General features: G+C 44.0%; 1 protein-coding gene across 1 annotated transcript in view; it reads left to right on the forward strand.

The window, feature by feature from the left end:
• The window catches only part of VANGL1 (VANGL planar cell polarity protein 1), a 53,526-nt gene that overhangs the window by 26,694 nt on the left and 8,784 nt on the right, over positions 1 to 18,048 (forward strand). Inside the window, exons 4-6 of the mRNA XM_083170916.1 lie at positions 8,078 to 8,202; positions 11,119 to 11,233; positions 16,360 to 16,585. Of these exons, the coding sequence (XP_083027042.1) occupies positions 8,078 to 8,202; positions 11,119 to 11,233; positions 16,360 to 16,585 (466 nt within the window). The remainder of the gene's footprint in view (positions 1 to 8,077; positions 8,203 to 11,118; positions 11,234 to 16,359; positions 16,586 to 18,048) is intronic.

Below are 18,048 nucleotides of genomic sequence, written 5' to 3' on the forward strand. Positions count from 1 at the left end.
GTTTTTCTACACTATAGGAACAGCCAGGTATGTTATTCTACACTATAGGAACAGCCAGGTATGTTCTTCTACACTATAGGAACAGCCAGGTATGTTCTTCTACACTATAGGAACAGCCAGGTGTTTTCTTCTACACTATAGGAACAGCCAGGTATGTTCTTCTACACTATATGAACAGCCAGGTATGTTCTTCTACACTATAGGAACAGCCAGGTATGTTCTTCTGCACTATAGGAACAGCCAGGTATGTTCTTCTACACTATAGGAACAGCCAGGTGTTTTCTTCTACACTATAGGAACAGCCAGGTATGTTCTTCTACACTATAGGAACAGCCAGGTATGTTCTTCTACACTATAGGAACAGCCAGGTATGTTCTTCTACACTATAGGAACAGCCAGGTATGTTCTTCTACACTGTATGAACAGCCAGGTATGTTCTTCTACACTGTATGAACAGCCAGGTATGTTCTTCTACACTATAGGAACAGCCAGGTATGTTCTTCTATGCTATAGGAACAGTCAGGTATGTTCTTCTACACTATAGGAACAGCCAGGTATGTTCTTCTACGCTATAGGAACAGCCAGGTATGTTCTTCTACACTATAGGAACAGCCAGGTATGTTCTTCTACACTATAGGAACAGCCAGGTATGTTCTTCTACACTATAGGAACAGCCAGGTGTTTTCTTCTACACTTTAGGAACAGCCAGGTATGTTCTTCTACACTATAGGAACAGCCAGGTATGTTCTTCTACACTATAGGAACAGCCAGGTATGTTCTTCTACCCTATAGGAACAGCCAGGTATGTTCTTCTACACTATAGGAACAGCCAGGTATGTTCTTCTACACTGTATGAACAGCCAGGTATGTTCTTCTACACTATAGGAACAGCCAGGTATGTTCTTCTACACTATAGAAACAGCCAGGTATGTTCTTCTACACTATAGATACAGCCAGGTATGTTCTTCTACACTATAGATACATCCAGGTATGTTCTTCTACGCTATAGTAACAGCCAGGTATGTTCTTCTACGCTATAGGAACAGCCAGGTATGTTCTTCTACACTATAGAAACAGCCAGGTATGTTCTTCTACGCTATAGGAACAGCCAGGTATGTTCTTCAACGCTATAGATACAGCCAGGTATGTTCTTCTACCCTATAGGAACAGCCAGGGATGTTCTTCTACACTATAGGAACAGCCAGGTATGTTCTTCTACACTATAGGAACAGCCAGGTATGTTCTTCTACACTATATGAACAGCCAGGTATGTTCTTCTACCATATAGGAACATCCAGGTATGTTCTTCTACACTATAGAAACAGCAAGGTACTGTACTGTATGTTCTTCTACGCTATAGGAACAGCCAGGTATGTTCTTCTACGCTATAGGAACAGCCAGGTATGTTCTTCTACACTATAGGAACAGCCAGGTACTGTACTGTATGTTCTTCTACACTATAGGAACAGCCAGTTATGTTCTTCTGCACTATAGGAACAGCCAGGTACTGTACTGTATGTTCTTCTACACTATAGGAACAACCAGGTATGTTCTTCTGCACTATAGGAACAGCCAGGTATGTTCTTCTACACTATAGGAACAGCCAGGTGTTTTCTTCTACACTTTAGGAACAGTCAGGTATGTTCTTCTACGCTATAGATACAGCCACATATGTTTTTCTACACTATAGGAACAGCCAGGTATGTTATTCTACACTATAGGAACAGCCAGGTATGTTCTTCTACACTATAGGAACAGCCAGGTATGTTCTTCTACACTATAGGAACAGCCAGGTGTTTTCTTCTACACTATAGGAACAGCCAGGTATGTTCTTCTACACTATATGAACAGCCAGGTATGTTCTTCTACACTATAGGAACAGCCAGGTATGTTCTTCTACACTATAGGAACAGCCAGGTATGTTCTTCTATGCTATAGGAACAGTCAGGTATGTTCTTCTGCACTATAGGAACAACCAGGTATGTTCTTCTACACTATAGGAACAGCCAGGTGTTTTCTTCTACACTATAGGAACAGCCAGGTATGTTCTTCTACACTATAGGAACAGCCAGGTATGTTCTTCTACACTATAGGAACAGCCAGGTATGTTCTTCTACACTATAGGAACAGCCAGGTATGTTCTTCTACACTGTATGAACAGCCAGGTATGTTCTTCTACACTGTATGAACAGCCAGGTATGTTCTTCTACACTATAGGAACAGCCAGGTATGTTCTTCTATGCTATAGGAACAGTCAGGTATGTTCTTCTACACTATAGGAACAGCCAGGTATGTTCTTCTACGCTATAGGAACAGCCAGGTATGTTCTTCTACACTATAGGAACAGCCAGGTATGTTCTTCTACACTATAGGAACAGCCAGGTATGTTCTTCTACACTATAGGAACAGCCAGGTGTTTTCTTCTACACTTTAGGAACAGCCAGGTATGTTCTTCTACACTATAGGAACAGCCAGGTATGTTCTTCTACACTATAGGAACATCCAGGTATGTTCTTCTACACTATAGGAACAGCCAGGTATGTTCTTCTACACTATAGGAACAGCCAGGTATGTTCTTCTACACTATAGGAACAGCCAGGTATGTTCTTCTACACTATAGGAACAGCCAGGTATGTTCTTCTACACTATATGAACAGCCAGGTATGTTCTTCTACACTATAGGAACAGCCATGTGTTTTCTTCTACACTTTAGGAACAGCCAGGTATGTTTTTCTACACTATAGGAACAGCCAGGTATGTTCTTCTACACTATAGAAACAGCAAGGTACTGTACTGTATGTTCTTCTACGCTATAGGAACAGCCAGGTATGTTCTTCTACGCTATAGGAACAGCCAGGTATGTTCTTCTACACTATAGGAACAGCCAGGTACTGAACTGTATGTTCTTCTACGCTATAGGAACAGCCAGGTATGTTCTTCTACACTATAGAAACAACCAGGTATGTTCTTCTGCACTATAGGAAAAGCCAGGTATGTTCTTCTACACTATAGGAACAGCCAGGTGTTTTCTTCTACACTATAGGAACAGCCAGGTACTGTACTGTATGTTCTTCTACACTATAGGAACAACCAGGTATGTTCTTCTGCACTATAGGAACAGCCAGGTATGTTCTTCTACACTATAGTAACAGCCAGGTGTTTTCTTCTACACTATAGGAACAGCCAGGAATGTTCTTCTACGCTATAGGAACAGCCAGGTATGTTCTTCTACGCTATAGATACAGCCAGGTATGTTCTTCTACACTATAGGAACAGTCAGGTATGTTCTTCTACACTATAGGAACAGCCAGGTGTTTTCTTCTACACTATAGGAACAGCCAGGTATGTTCTTCTACGCTATAGGAACAGCCAGGTATGTTCTTCTACGCTATAGGAACAGCCAGGTATGTTCTTCTACGCTATAGATACAGCCAGGTATGTTCTTCTACACTATAGGAACAGCCAGGTATGTTCTTATACACTATAGGAACAGCCAGGTATGTTCTTCTACACTATAGGAACAGCCAGGTATGTTCTTCTACACTATAGGAACAGCCAGGTATGTTCTTCTGCACTATAGGAACAGCCAGGTATGTTCTTCTGCACTATAGGAACAGCCAGGTATGTTCTTCTACACTATAGGAACAGCCAGGTATGTTCTTCTACACTATAGGAACAGCCAGGTATGTTCTTCTACACTATAGGAACAGCCAGGTATGTTCTTCTACACTGTATGAACAGCCAGGTATGTTCTTCTACACTATAGGAACAGCCACATATGTTTTTCTACACTATAGGAACAGCCAGGTATGTTTTCTTCTACACTATAGGAACAGCCAGGTATGTTCTTCTACACTATAGGAACAGCCAGGTGTTTTCTTCTACACTATAGGAACAGCCAGGTGTTTTCTTCTACACTATAGGAAAAGCCAGGTATGTTCTTCTACGCTATAGGAACAGCCAGGTATGTTCTTCTACACTATATGAACAGCCAGGTGTGTTCTTCTACACTATAGGAACAGCCAGGTATGTTCTTCTACACTATAGGAACAGCCAGGTATGTTCTTCTACACTATAGGAACAGCCAGGTATGTTCTTCTACACTGTATGAACAGCCAGGTATGTTCTTCTACACTATAGGAACAGCCAGGTATGTTCTTCTATGCTATAGGAACAGTCAGGTATGTTCTTCTACACTATAGGAACAGCCAGGTGTTTTCTTCTACACTATAGGAACAGCCAGGTATGTTCTTCTACACTATAGGAACAGCCAGGTGTTTTCTTCTACACTGTATGAACAGCCAGGTATGTTCTTCTACACTATAGGAACAGCCAGGTATGTTCTTCTATGCTATAGGAACAGTCAGGTATGTTCTTCTACACTATAAGAACAGCCAGGTATGTTCTTCTACACTATAGGAACAGCCAGGTGTTTTCTTCTACACTTTAGGAACAGCCAGGTATGTTTTTCTACACTATAGGAACAGCCAGGTATGTTCTTCTACACTATATGAACAGCCAGGTATGTTCTTCTACACTATAGTAACAGCCAGGTGTGTTCTCCTCACTATAGGAACAGCCAGGTATGTTCTTCTACACTATATGAACAGCCAGGTATGTTCTTCTACACTATAGGAACAGCCAGGTGTTTTCTTCTACACTTTAGGAACAGCCAGGTATGTTTTTCTACACTATAGGAACAGCCAGGTATGTTCTTCTACACTATAGTAACAGCCAGGTGTGTTCTCCTCACTATAGGAACAGCCAGGTATGTTCTTCTACACTATAGGAACAGCCAGGTATGTTCTTCTACGCTATAGGAACAGCCAGGTATGTTCTTCTACACTATAGGAACAGCCAGGTATGTTCTTCTACACTATAGGAACAGCCAGGTATGTTATTCTACACTATAGTAACAGCCAGGTATGTTCTTCTACACTATAGGAACAGCCAGGTATGTTCTTCTACACTATAGTAACAGCCAGGTATGTTCTTCTACACTATAGTAACAGCCAGGTGTGTTCTCCTCACTATAGGAACAGCCAGGTATGTTCTTCTACACTATAGGAACAGCCAGGTATGTTCTTCTACACTATAGTAACAGCCAGGTGTGTTCTCCTCACTATAGGAACAGCCAGGTATGTTCTTCTACACTATAGGAACAGCCAGGTATGTTTTTCTACACTATAGATAAAGCCAGGTATGTTCTTCTACACTATAGGAACAGCCAGGTATGTTCTTCTACACTATAGGAACAGCCAGGTGTGTTCTCCTCACTATAGGAACAGCCAGGTGTGTTCTTCTACACTATAGGAACAGCCAGGTATGTTCTTCTACATCATGGGAACAGCCAGGTGTGTTCTTCTACGCTATAGGAACAGCCAGGTATGTTCTTCTACACTTTAGGAACAGCCAGGTATGTTCTTCTACACTGTAGGAACAGCCAGGTATGTTCTTCTACGCATCTTCTTTCATTAGTGCTCGCACTCTATGTGTCCATCAGCAACTGTATCCAGGATTTGGGGACATACGGCGTGGTGCTGCTCCTGAGTGACAGCGCATCCCCTTACATTAGGGCTCGCATTGTATGTGTCCATCAGGAACTGTATCCAGGATTTGGGGTCATACGGCGTGGTGCTGCTCCTGAGTGACAGCTCATCCCCTATCCTTAGGGCTTGCACTGTATGTGTCCATCAGCAACTGTATCCAGGATGTGGGCACATACGGCGTGGTGCTGCTCCTGAGTGACAGCTCATCCCCTATCCTTAGGGCTCACACTGTATGTGTCCATCAGCAACTGTATCCAGGATGTGGGCACATACGGCGTGGTGCTGCTCCTGAGTGACAGCGTATCCCCTATCATTAGGGCTCACACTGTATGTGTCCATCAGGAACTGTATCCAGGATGTGGGCACATACGGCGTGGTGCTGCTCCTGAGTGACAGCGCATCCCCTTTCATTAGGGCTCGCACTGTATGTGTCCATCAGGAACTGTATCCAGGATGTGGGCACATATGGCGTGGTGCTGCTCCTGAGTGAAAGCGCATCCCCTTACATTAGGGATCGCACTGTATGTGTCCATCAGGAACTGTATCCAGGATGTGGGCACATATGGCGTGGTGCTGCTCCTGAGTGATAGCGCATCCCCTTTCATTAGGGCTCACACTGTATTTGTCCATCAGCAACTGTATCCAGGATTTGGGCACATACGGTGTGGTGCTGCTCCTGAGTGACAGCGCATCCCCTTTCATTAGGGCTCGCACTGTATGTGTCCATCAGGAACTGTATCCAGGATGTGGGCACATACGGCGTGGTGCTGCTCCTGAGTGACCAGGAACTGTATCCAGGATGTGGGCACATACGGCGTGGTGCTGCTCCTGAGTGACAGCACATCCCCTATTATTAGGGCTCACACTGTATGTGTCCATCAGCAACTGTATCCAGGATGTGGGCACATACGGCGTGGTGCTGCTCCTGAGTGACAGCACATCCCCTATTATTAGGGCTCACACTGTATGTGTCCATCAGCAACTGTATCCAGGATGTGGGCACATATGGCGTGGTGCTGCTCCTGAGTGAAAGCGCATCCCCTTACATTAGGGATCGCACTGTATGTGTCCATCAGGAACTGTATCCAGGATTTGGGCACATACGGCGTGGTGCTGCTCCTGAGTGACAGCGCATCCCCTTTCATTAGGGCTCGCACTGTATGTGTCCATCAGGAACTGTATCCAGGATGTGGGCACATACGGCGTGGTGCTGCTCCTGAGTGACAGCACATCCCCTATTATTAGGGCTCACACTGTATGTGTCCATCAGCAACTGTATCCAGGATTTGGGGACAGACGACGTGGTGCTGATGACGGTTTATTGAAATAAACCGAAACGTAGAAACTTGCATTTCAATAGTGTTACTTCTTTATTTAAATCCTGAGAGTGTCGCTCATCCAATGACTATATATTACGGGGGGGTAAGTGTACTATATATATATATATATATATATATATATATATATATATATATATATATAAAAGCTTGGTGTGTATGCCGGCACTCCGTCGCTGACAGATGATGGACGCCCGGTGCCCTCCTGGGGGATTACCCACTGTGTAATGGGCTCTATGTATAGTTACCAGGTTGGCGGCACTCGCGGACGAGTTGAACAAAAGACACAGAGTCTCAAATGTGATCAACATTTCAAAGCTACATTGGCTTTTTCGTCAGGATAAATATTTATCGCTGTGTATCGCCATTTTTTTATATCGCATTTTTTCCCAGAAATCGCGTATTGAATGGCTTGCGCAAAGGTGATATAGACTGTATATATAACCTGTATATAATGTGTACGGGATATAGACTGTATATATAACCTGCTGTATATAATGTGTAGGGGGTATATCCTGTATATATAACCTGTATAAAATGTGTAGGGGATATAGACTGTATATCTAACCTGTATATAATGTGTAGGGGATATACACTGTATATGTAACCTGTATATGAGGTGTAGGGGTATAGACTGTATATATAACCTGTATATAATGTGTACGGGATATAGACTGTATATATAACCTGCTGTATATAATGTGTAGGGGGTATATACTGTATATATAACCTGTATAAAATGTGTAGGGGATATAGACTGTATATCTAACCTGTATATAATGTGTAGGGGGTATAGACTGTATATGTAACCTGTATATAATGTGTACGGGATATAGACTGTATATATAACCTGTATATAATGTGTAGGGGATATAGACTGTATATATAACCTGTATATAATGTGTACGGGATATAGACTGTATATATAACCTGTATATAATGTGTAGGGGGTATATACTGTATATATAACCTGTATAAAATGTGTAGGGGATATAGACTGTATATCTAACCTGTATATAATGTGTAGGGGATATAGACTGTATATATAACCTGTATATAATGTGTACGGGATATAGACTGTATATATAACCTGTGTATAATGTGTAGGGGATATAGACTGTATATATAACCTGTATATAAAGTGTAGGGGGTATATACTGTATTTATAACCTGTATATATTGTGTTGTTAGTATACAGAGAGCTGCGCTGTTTGTGTTGGAGAATTACATCATAGATTTCCCTGCGGTGATTCCGGAATTGCGCAGCAGAGCACCAGAGACACAGAAGAAACGTGGAAAAGGTGACAGTGTAGACGGTGAGTGAGACTTGGGGAATATTAGTGCCAGTGACCATGCGCTGATATCAATGTTATAATTGGCCAATCATATTGTAGCCGGCTATTCCTGTTAAGGTTTGGGTGTAAACCCACAGCCGTGAACGCTGTTTAGGATTGCCACGGCGAGTACTACTCTGATTCTGTTGTCTAAGCACAAAGATGGCTGGTACCTGCAGGGCTAGAGGTTCACCTATAATAGCCACTTTTGTTCGGGCGAATGAAGTCTGCCCCCAACTCCGGTGCCACCAGGTCTTACGAGTGACAAAGTACCAACAATCTTTACGTAAGAGACAAAAGGTGATCTAACTAAGGGACCTACCTGAACAATTAAACTGAAACTTGCCATAAGTAACTAATGCAGCTAAAGGTGCCAGCGACCTAGTTGCCAAACCACTGTCGCATACACCAGAAAAATAACACCACATCAATAACACACCACAAAATGGTACAAACAACACAGAGAACCGCCGCTAAGGCTCAAATACCCAAACAGCACCAAACGGAGGTAAAGCACAAAGGTACAACCCACTCAGGTAGCACTAGAGGGGTAGTAACCAAAAGGCAGAACATGATCAAACCAGAAAATAAGGACAGTAACCAGGTCTCCTAAAGGAGAACTTACGGAACCAGGATAAGAGCAGATGGGCTGGACGGGACTCCAGGATGCTGGAGGACAGAAACCATCAGGAGCCGGAAGGGAGCAGACAGGCAGATAGCTCCGAACAGAAGCTATCACCGCGGGGTGGTGCCAGAACCATTCCTTTAAAAAGGAAAGGGTGGCCAATCCCCATGAAGAACCTAGCCCAGCCTAATGTCCCCCAGCTGTGGGCTGGCACACTGGCCTGCACCCCGCTTGTTGCCCGGCAACCGCCGAGCAGGGGAACTGACTTCAGCCGCCGTCACCCAGTGGCGTCCCTCATTGCCGGGCAACCGCAGACGCTTCTGACACAGAAGCTGTGTATGTATATATACAGTATATAAAGGTATTGGCATCTAATGAGGTAGCGGCACTCCACAGGTTATACCTATTGATTGTGCCAGAGGGCACCCACGCCAAATGTATTTAGTTAGAGTGCCGGACTGAATCAGAGCATATATATATATATATATATATATATATATATATATATATATATATATACATATACATAACTTGTGTGTATCGGATCAACACCTTCCAGGTAGTTTGCAGGTAGGATTGTAGGTATGGCGGCCATGGCCAGATTGAGCCTTCGGGGGTCCTGGGTCACTTTAGACAGGGGGGCCCCCTCCCACTTGTCATTACTGCCTGCAAACTGCACAGGAGAATATTACACTGTCAAAACACAGAGTAAAGGAAGTATAAACTTGTTTAATGGGTAACTGCAGGGGGAAGGGGGATATATAAAAAAAAAATATATATATATATATATATATATATATATATATATATATATATATATATGAAAAGCCTGCGTTTGTCCCTCTGTACCTTACTCTGTAGGAGCCCTGACAGGCTCAGCACTGCCTCTGATTAAAAACCCTCCCATGACGAGGCCGCTGCTGCTGTTGTCCTCCATGGGCCTGAGAAGCATATGATGAGCTCCACCAATCAGAGCTCAGCACAAGCCTTAGTCAACTCCCAGTAATGCACTGCACACTTGTGTAGTCAGTGTGCCTTGGTTTCCGATGCTCAGCACCATTAATCATTGTCACATTGGCAGATAGGTGAAGCTGCAGCACTACCCCACTGTCATGGACAAAACCTTTAGCTAAAAAATACTTTGCCAACCACAGGGGGCCCCTAGATAGAGGGGTGGCCCAGGGGTACTGACCACCTGAGCCCACCCTAATCTGGCCCTGATGGCAGCATTCGGTGACTGGTATATATCGCAAAAGTTTTAATCCATTTTAAAGTGCAGGTGTACCAATGTTTTGGGGATAATTTCACCCCTTTATCAAAGTGCAGAAGTAACAACCAAACAAACTTCTGCACCTGGATAAAGGGGTTACATTATCCCCGAAACATTGGTACATCTCCTAGTGCTGCCATACCTACAATCCTACTAACAATAAACACGGGATACGCAGTCTGTCACACAGTGTCTAGTCCCAGCAGCACCAAATGAATATGCCCGCCACTTGTATCAACTCCACCGGACACGGCAAAGTCACTTCTCCGCCTCACATTGGCGGTGTGATGGGAACCAGGCCATGTCGCTGTGGGGTGTACGGTTATTTGGTCGGATGTGATTTCCCTTCTCAATGTGGAATCAGTCTGTAAGATGCATTTAGGAGAATTCTATAGATCCCCCCCCACTCCTTCTCCGTTACAGCTCTGACAGGCAGGACCCTCCGCCCTCTTCTCTGCCCTGCTGCTGTGTGGGGTATTAATGATGTGACCCCCAGTCACTGTATGTGGGTAGTGGTGCCAACAGCCGCAGTAGCGTTGCTCCTGCAGTAATGCGCGTTACGTTATGGTAAGAGGGACAGGCCTGTGGCGCAATGACGCAGCGCCACAAAGTGCAGCACATGCTTATGGAGCATGCGCCCTGGCGATCCCATGCTTCCTCTCTCAATGGGGGTTATTTACTAAGATGACAGTTCTATTTAACAGCGGATGTTGCTATGGGAAACCAATCAGAATGTACTTAGTTATTTAGCACTTTCTAGAAGATAATAGATCGAATCTGATTGTAGTGACTGTGTATAACTTCCCTCACTTTGCGCCTGTTACACCTCCTGCGCCTTTTTATCCTATTGGAGGATCTGGGAATCTGGAGGGGAGGTTAATGAAAAGTGAGGATCCGCCCACTGCGCCAGAGTGGACCGCGCTTGTGTATATGTCCTGTCCTGGTGATTAACATGTGATAGCATGCCAGTCACCCAGGACGCCATGTTTCTTCTCTTCCCCAGACAATGACAACAGCACAGCCGGCCAGCCACAAGCCCTGGCCGCATCAAGTAACTACAAGGAGAGATATTATGAGGAGATTGAGCATAAGCGGAAGATCCGGAGACGCCGCGCCAGGTGACGCCATGTCTCTTGTTATATGTATTCCTCTCCTCCTCAGGGTGACTGTGACACAGATCCGGGATCAGAGGCCTTGGGCTGAGGCCTTTCTCAATTACAGAACCTGCTAATCGAGCGATTATCATTCAAGTGCGCATGCGCGAGGGAAATGAGCAACTGAAAATGCGAACAGATCACAATCGCAATATAGCCGCAGTTTGAGTGACAGGAAGCCTGCGTTTGGGGTGGTAACCGGGCATTTGCAGGGTACCAAAAGCATTTTCAGAGGGTCTGACATAGCGGCGGCCAAGATCACCTGTCTCAGTGGCAGCCTCAGAGCTACTCTTCGATATACCGGGAATTGCGTGTGGATCTGCGAGTGGAAAGCGATTAAAGATACATTCACAATCAAATCACAGATTTGCACGGTCGGTTTCTCTTCCTGTCTGAGTGTCGGCTTTCTCCTCTCAGACATCTGCCCCTCCTCAGATCAGCGATCCACGCGGCCCTCCTCAGAGCAGCGATAAACACTGCCCCTCCTCAGATCAAGAACAGGTAGGGTTCTGGAGTCTGCACTCAGTGGTTATGTTATACCCTGTATTGTCGGGTATTCACCGCTATATAATTTAATTTGACATGTAGCGGGGGTGCTATCCTGACCAACTGTAAGTCAGTAGTCAAAAGTATTGAGGAGAAGAAAAAAGACAGTTATTGTGGACGCACTCCTGGTTTTACAAAAATATCATTGCTCAAATAATTTTCTTTTTATATTTTTATATATATAAAATTGTGGGAACCCCTATCGTCTTTAATGTTATGAACTGTGACATGGGGTAAGCCACAAAAAGTGTGCGAAAATTGAAGAGGTTAAAATATCCCAACATACATATATACACAGTGATAAGAAAAGAAAATTGGTGTTGGACAGAATTTTTAAAACGTGTAGGCAGGTTTCATAGGATGTTTTGATTTTATTTGACAGTCGGGTGGTATTCCCGCATATAGATAATATCTGTGTTTCCACTTTTGTTATGTTTTCAATATACTGTTATTGTTCTCCCTGTTGTTATAAGGGAATATGACAGTTGGTTTTCGGTGCTTTTTCTTGGTAGTGAATGAAATCACTTATTTTACCAACCCCTATGTCCAGCTGACACACCACTGGATTTTTTTATATATATAGAAGATAATGCAGTTAGATATATATTATATCAAGATATTATTTACGGTTTTTATATACTATACTGGTAAGTGTTTTGGCCTTAAGTTCGGCTCTATATTACACTTGAATAAGTGTTTTGGCCTTAGAATTGGCTCTATATCACACTCTGTCACCTATACTTGTTTAGTCTGTGGAGCGATATAATTGTATTTGAATAGGCTATGTGACTTGGCCATATATTAGGCTCTAATAAATGTCATGTGCCGTATTCAAATTTGTTATTATTATTGCCTATTTAGCTGTTATGTATCAGCATTTGGCAAATGGCGGTGTGTATATCGGGTGTGTGATCTGGCCGCAAGTCTGGCTCTGTGTCACTCTGTTGTTATATACCCGAATTAATATCCTCCTCAGATTTGTTAGCTATGCCTTTTAAGCTGTGTTATAATCAGCATATGGCAGTTTTAATACAATTTGTGACTCAAGCTTTCATTTTGGGCTTTTATTTCCCAGTACAGTATTGTGTAGTGTTACACTGTATTTATCCCAGATTTCTATTTGAATACAGTATTATTATGGGATTTGATACTGTGTATAGATTCTAACTGCATGTATTGCACACTTCCCAAAGTGTGCATGTGACTTCTTTTAATGATTCAGTGGATACTTTGTTATTCCCTGATTTTGGCGTTTTGCCCAGGGTTTAAGTATAACAGTATTGAGTACACTTTGTTATATTCCTCCTAGTCGCTACTGACACCTACTGGTGTATAATTATATTGTGTGTATCTCTTAATAGGTATGCTCTATTTTCAGTGCCGATTTTTGGGGCAACTGTATTGCAATTTTATATTGTGTGTATGGTTTAATAGTATTGGTTGTAGGCACTTTATTCAGTTGTGCCTGCTGCACCTGTTTGCGCTACACCCCTTAGATGGACGTTTGGGTGTGCACTATAGGTAGATTGTTTATGCCATACATATGCTTAGTTGGAATTCTTATCTACCTAGATAGGTAGATTGCGTGAGCTGTATTAGTTCACTTGTTACTAGCAGTGGGTCAGAGCGACTAGCGTTGTGGGTGAACAAAGGGTGGAAAATAATATAACAACAAATAATAGTAGATACAATTTACATCCTATTACACCTGCCTAACACGGGTCTAGAACACGTGTTTCGCACTTAGGTGCTTCTTCAAGCTACCTATAGTGCACACCCAAACGTCCATCTAAGGGGTGTAGCGCAAACAGGTGCAGCAGGCACAACTGAATAAAGTGCCTACAACCAATACTATTAAACCATACACACAATATAAAATTGCAATACAGTTGCCCCAAAAATCGGCACTGAAAATAGAGCATACCTATTAAGAGATACACACAATATAATTATACACCAGTAGGTGTCAGTAGCGACTAGGAGGAATATAACAAAGTGTACTCAATACTGTTATACTTAAACCCTGGGCAAAACGCCAAAATCAGGGAATAACAAAGTATCCACTGAATCATTAAAAGAAGTCACATGCACACTTTGGGAAGTGTGCAATACATGCAGTTAGAATCTATACACAGTATCAAATCCCATAATAATACTGTATTCAAATAGAAATCTGGGATAAATACAGTGTAACACTACACAATACTGTACTGGGAAATAAAAGCCCAAAATGAAAGCTTGAGTCACAAATTGTATTAAAACTGCCATATGCTGTTTATAACACAGCTTAAAAGGCATAGCTAACAAATCTGAGGAGGATATTAATTCGGGTATATAACAACAGAGTGACACAGAGCCAGACTTGCGGCCAGATCACACACCCGATATACACACCGCCATTTGCCAAATGCTGATACATAACAGCTAAATAGGCAATAAAAATAACAAATTTGAATACGGCACATGACATTTATTAGAGCCTAATATATGGCCAAGTCACATAGCCTATTCAAATACAATTATATCGCTCCACAGACTAAACAAGTATAGGTGACAGAGTGTGATATAGAGCCAATTCTAAGGCCAAAACACTTATTCAAGTGTAATATAGAGCCGAACTTAAGGCCAAAACACTTACCAGTATAGTATATAAAAACCGTAAATAATATCTTGATATAATATATATCTAACTGCATTATCTTCTATATATATAAAAAAATCCAGTGGTGTGTCAGCTGGACATAGGGGTTGGTAAAATAAGTGATTTCATTCACTACCAAGAAAAAGCACCGAAAACCAACTGTCATATTCCCTTATAACAACAGGGAGAACAATAACAGTATATTGAAAACATAACAAAAGTGGAAACACAGATATTATCTATATGCGGGAATACCACCCGACTGTCAAATAAAATCAAAACATCCTATGAAACCTGCCTACACGTTTTAAAAATTCTGTCCAACACCAATTTTCTTTTCTTATCACTGTGTATATATGTATGTTGGGATATTTTAACCTCTTCAATTTTCGCACACTTTTTGTGGCTTACCCCATGTCACAGTTCATAACATTAAAGACGATAGGGGTTCCCACAATTTTATATATATAAAAATATAAAAAGAAAATTATTTGAGCAATGATATTTTTGTAAAACCAGGAGTGCGTCCACAATAACTGTCTTTTTTCTTCTCCTCAATACTTTTGCCCTCCTCAGATCAGCAATCAACGCTGCCCCTCCTCAGATCAGCGATCCACTCTGCCCCTCCTCAGATCAGCGATCCACGCTGCCCCTCCTCAGATCAGCGATCCACGCTGCCCCTCCTCAGATCAGCGATCCACGCTGCCTATCCTCAGATCAGCGATCCACGCTGCCCCTCCTCAGATCAGCAATCCACGCTGCCCCTCCTCAGATCAGCGATCCACGCTGCCCTCCTCAGATCAGTGATCCACTCTGCCCCTCCTCAGATCAGAGATCCACGCTGCCCCTCCTCAGATCAGCGATCCACGCTGCCCCTCCTCAGATCAGCGATCCACGCTGCCCCTCCTCAGATCAGCGATCCACGCTGCCCCTCCTCAGATCAGCGATCCACGCTGCCCCTCCTCAGATCAGTGATCCACTCTGCCCCTCCTCAGATCAGCGATCCACTCTGCCCCTCCTCAGATCAGCGATCCACGCTGCCCCTCCTCAGATCAGCGATCCACTCTGCCCCTCCTCAGATCAGCGATCCACGCTGCCCCTCCTCAGATCAGCGATCCACGCTGCCCCTCCTCAGATCAGTGATCCACTCTGCCCCTCCTCAGATCAGAGATCCACGCTGCCCCTCCTCAGATCAGCGATCCACGCTGCCCCTCCTCAGATCAGTGATCCACTCTGCCCCTCCTCAGATCAGCGATCCACGCTGCCCCTCCTCAGATCAGCGATCCACGCTGCCCCTCCTCAGATCAGTGATCCACTCTGCCCCTCCTCAGATCAGAGATCCACGCTGCCCCTCCTCAGATCAGCAATCCACGCTGCCCCTCCTCAGATCAGTGATCCACTCTGCCCCTCCTCAGATCAGAGATCCACGCTGCCCCTCCTCAGATCAGCGATCCACGCTGCCCCTCCTCAGATCAGCGATCCACGCTGCCCCTCCTCAGATCAGCGATCCACGCTGCCCCTCCTCAGATCAGCGATCCACGCTGCCCCTCCTCAGATCAGCGATCCACGCTGCCCCTCCTCAGATCAGCGATCCACTCTGCCCCTCCTCAGATCAGCGATCCACTCTGCCCCTCCTCAGATCAGCGATCCACGCTGCCCCTCCAGATCAGCGAACCACGCTGCCCCTCCTCAGATCAGCGTTCCACTCTGCCCCTCCTCAGATCAGCGATCCACGCTGCCCCTCCTCAGATCAGCCATGGTGGTAACTGTAATGAACAGAAATTGCCCCTGAGATTTGGTTCACCAGCTGGGTATTTGGTTACAGGTTACAGGGCGGCACAGTGGCACACAGACAGTATTGCTGCAGGTGACAGGGTGACTGATGCTTCTCTTCTGTCCTCAGGCTGGTGGTCGCGGTACACAGCACCTTCTCACAGCTCCATCGCCTGGATGATGACCTGAAGTCTGCCCAAGCCGTGCACCCGAGGGATGCAGCGCAGAGCATGTTCCCCCTTATTGCGCAGAGTCTGCAGCGCTACCTGCGCTCAACACGCCAAACTCACCTGTACACCATGGAGGGGATAATCCAGCATCTCACCCAGTGTCTGACTCACAACGTGTCACCCCAGGTAACACAATACACAATGGTATACAGGTTTAGGCGCAGGGTTGCTATTGCATCTGTATCCTGATTGGGCGTGCGCAAGGCGGAATGGACAGTCGGCACATCCCCCCTGTTCTCAGCTCTCAGTACGGCATTAGTCAGGGCTCCATAGAGTCCGACACGTGTTTCCCCTGTCTAAAACAGGCTTTATCAAGGCAAGGTTTGCCTTGATAAAGCCTGTTTTAGACAGGGAAACACGTGTCGGACTCTATGGAGCCCTGACTAATGCCGTACTTTAATTGAAATGTCAAATATTGTTTGAAATGTGTATGTGATTGACTTGAGGGGCGTGTCCTAGGGACTTAGAAAAATAACAGATAGGGGTACAAGCCTCTTATTGTTAATAAGTGTCTGTTTGCCAAGAGGAGAGGTAGAGGGACAGTGGTGGTAACAGCAGAGAGGTATTACCTTCCAACCATTACCTAAGGAGTGTCTGGAGGAATAATACGACCCAGAACACCAAACTGTACTATACTACATTCTCTTGAATTATTCAGAAACACACTGTGAACTAAGAAAGAGCTGCAGTAGCTGAAAAACATCATTACAGCTCTCAGAGCAGAGATCATATCCCACTCTCCCTGGGCAGCTAGGTGATACAGTAACAACTTCATCACCTAATACATTGTATCCATCTATGTAGCTCTGCAAATAAAATATCACCAGGGAGTCTCAATATAAAGGGATACACAGTACTTGAATATCATATGTGATGGTAGCAGGTGCAATCCCGAAAATACCAATTGTGCCTGTTTACATGAATACTATACCACGCACATTCCTCTAGAAATAGGGAATCTCCAAGCCCTAAGGGCCGAGAAAAGGCTACCTATTATATAATAAAATATAGCTATAAAATAGCATATTAGCCTATACCCCCCATTGAGTGTAAACCTGGACTCTGTATCAGAAATTAACAGAGTTACGTAACGGCAATACAGCCCCAGGTATATATGTAAAAACCAGAGATTACCACATAGAAGTCAATCCCAGAATACGGCTCAGCAGGACTCCACATTTTAAAATACAATTTTTTTCACAATTTTTCACCACTGATATTCTATATACACTATATATGTTGTTAGTGATTGTTTGTATTTTTAACCTCTTTATTTCACCATGTCTAAAAATGCTTCATGACCCTGAGTTTCAAGTAATCAAAGAAAAACGCAAGGGCCATTTTTAAGAAAAATTCTTCAAAAAGTATAAAATTTCTTCTTTTGGTACAATTTTTGTACCATTTTGGTGTGCATCTATCCCTGCAACCCCTTTTTGCCTCTTCCTTAACTTCATGGGGTGGGAATATCATGCTTATCCGGCACAGGGCGAGAATGGCACGCTTATCCGGCACGGAGTGGGAATGGCACGCTTATCCGTCATCAGGTGGGAATGGCACGCTTATGCGGCATGGGGTGGGAATGGCACGCT

This window comes from Crinia signifera, chromosome 2, assembly GCF_055691185.1.
Source record: "Crinia signifera chromosome 2, ASM5569118v1, whole genome shotgun sequence".
In the NCBI taxonomy this organism is placed as follows: Eukaryota; Metazoa; Chordata; class Amphibia; order Anura; family Myobatrachidae; genus Crinia; species Crinia signifera.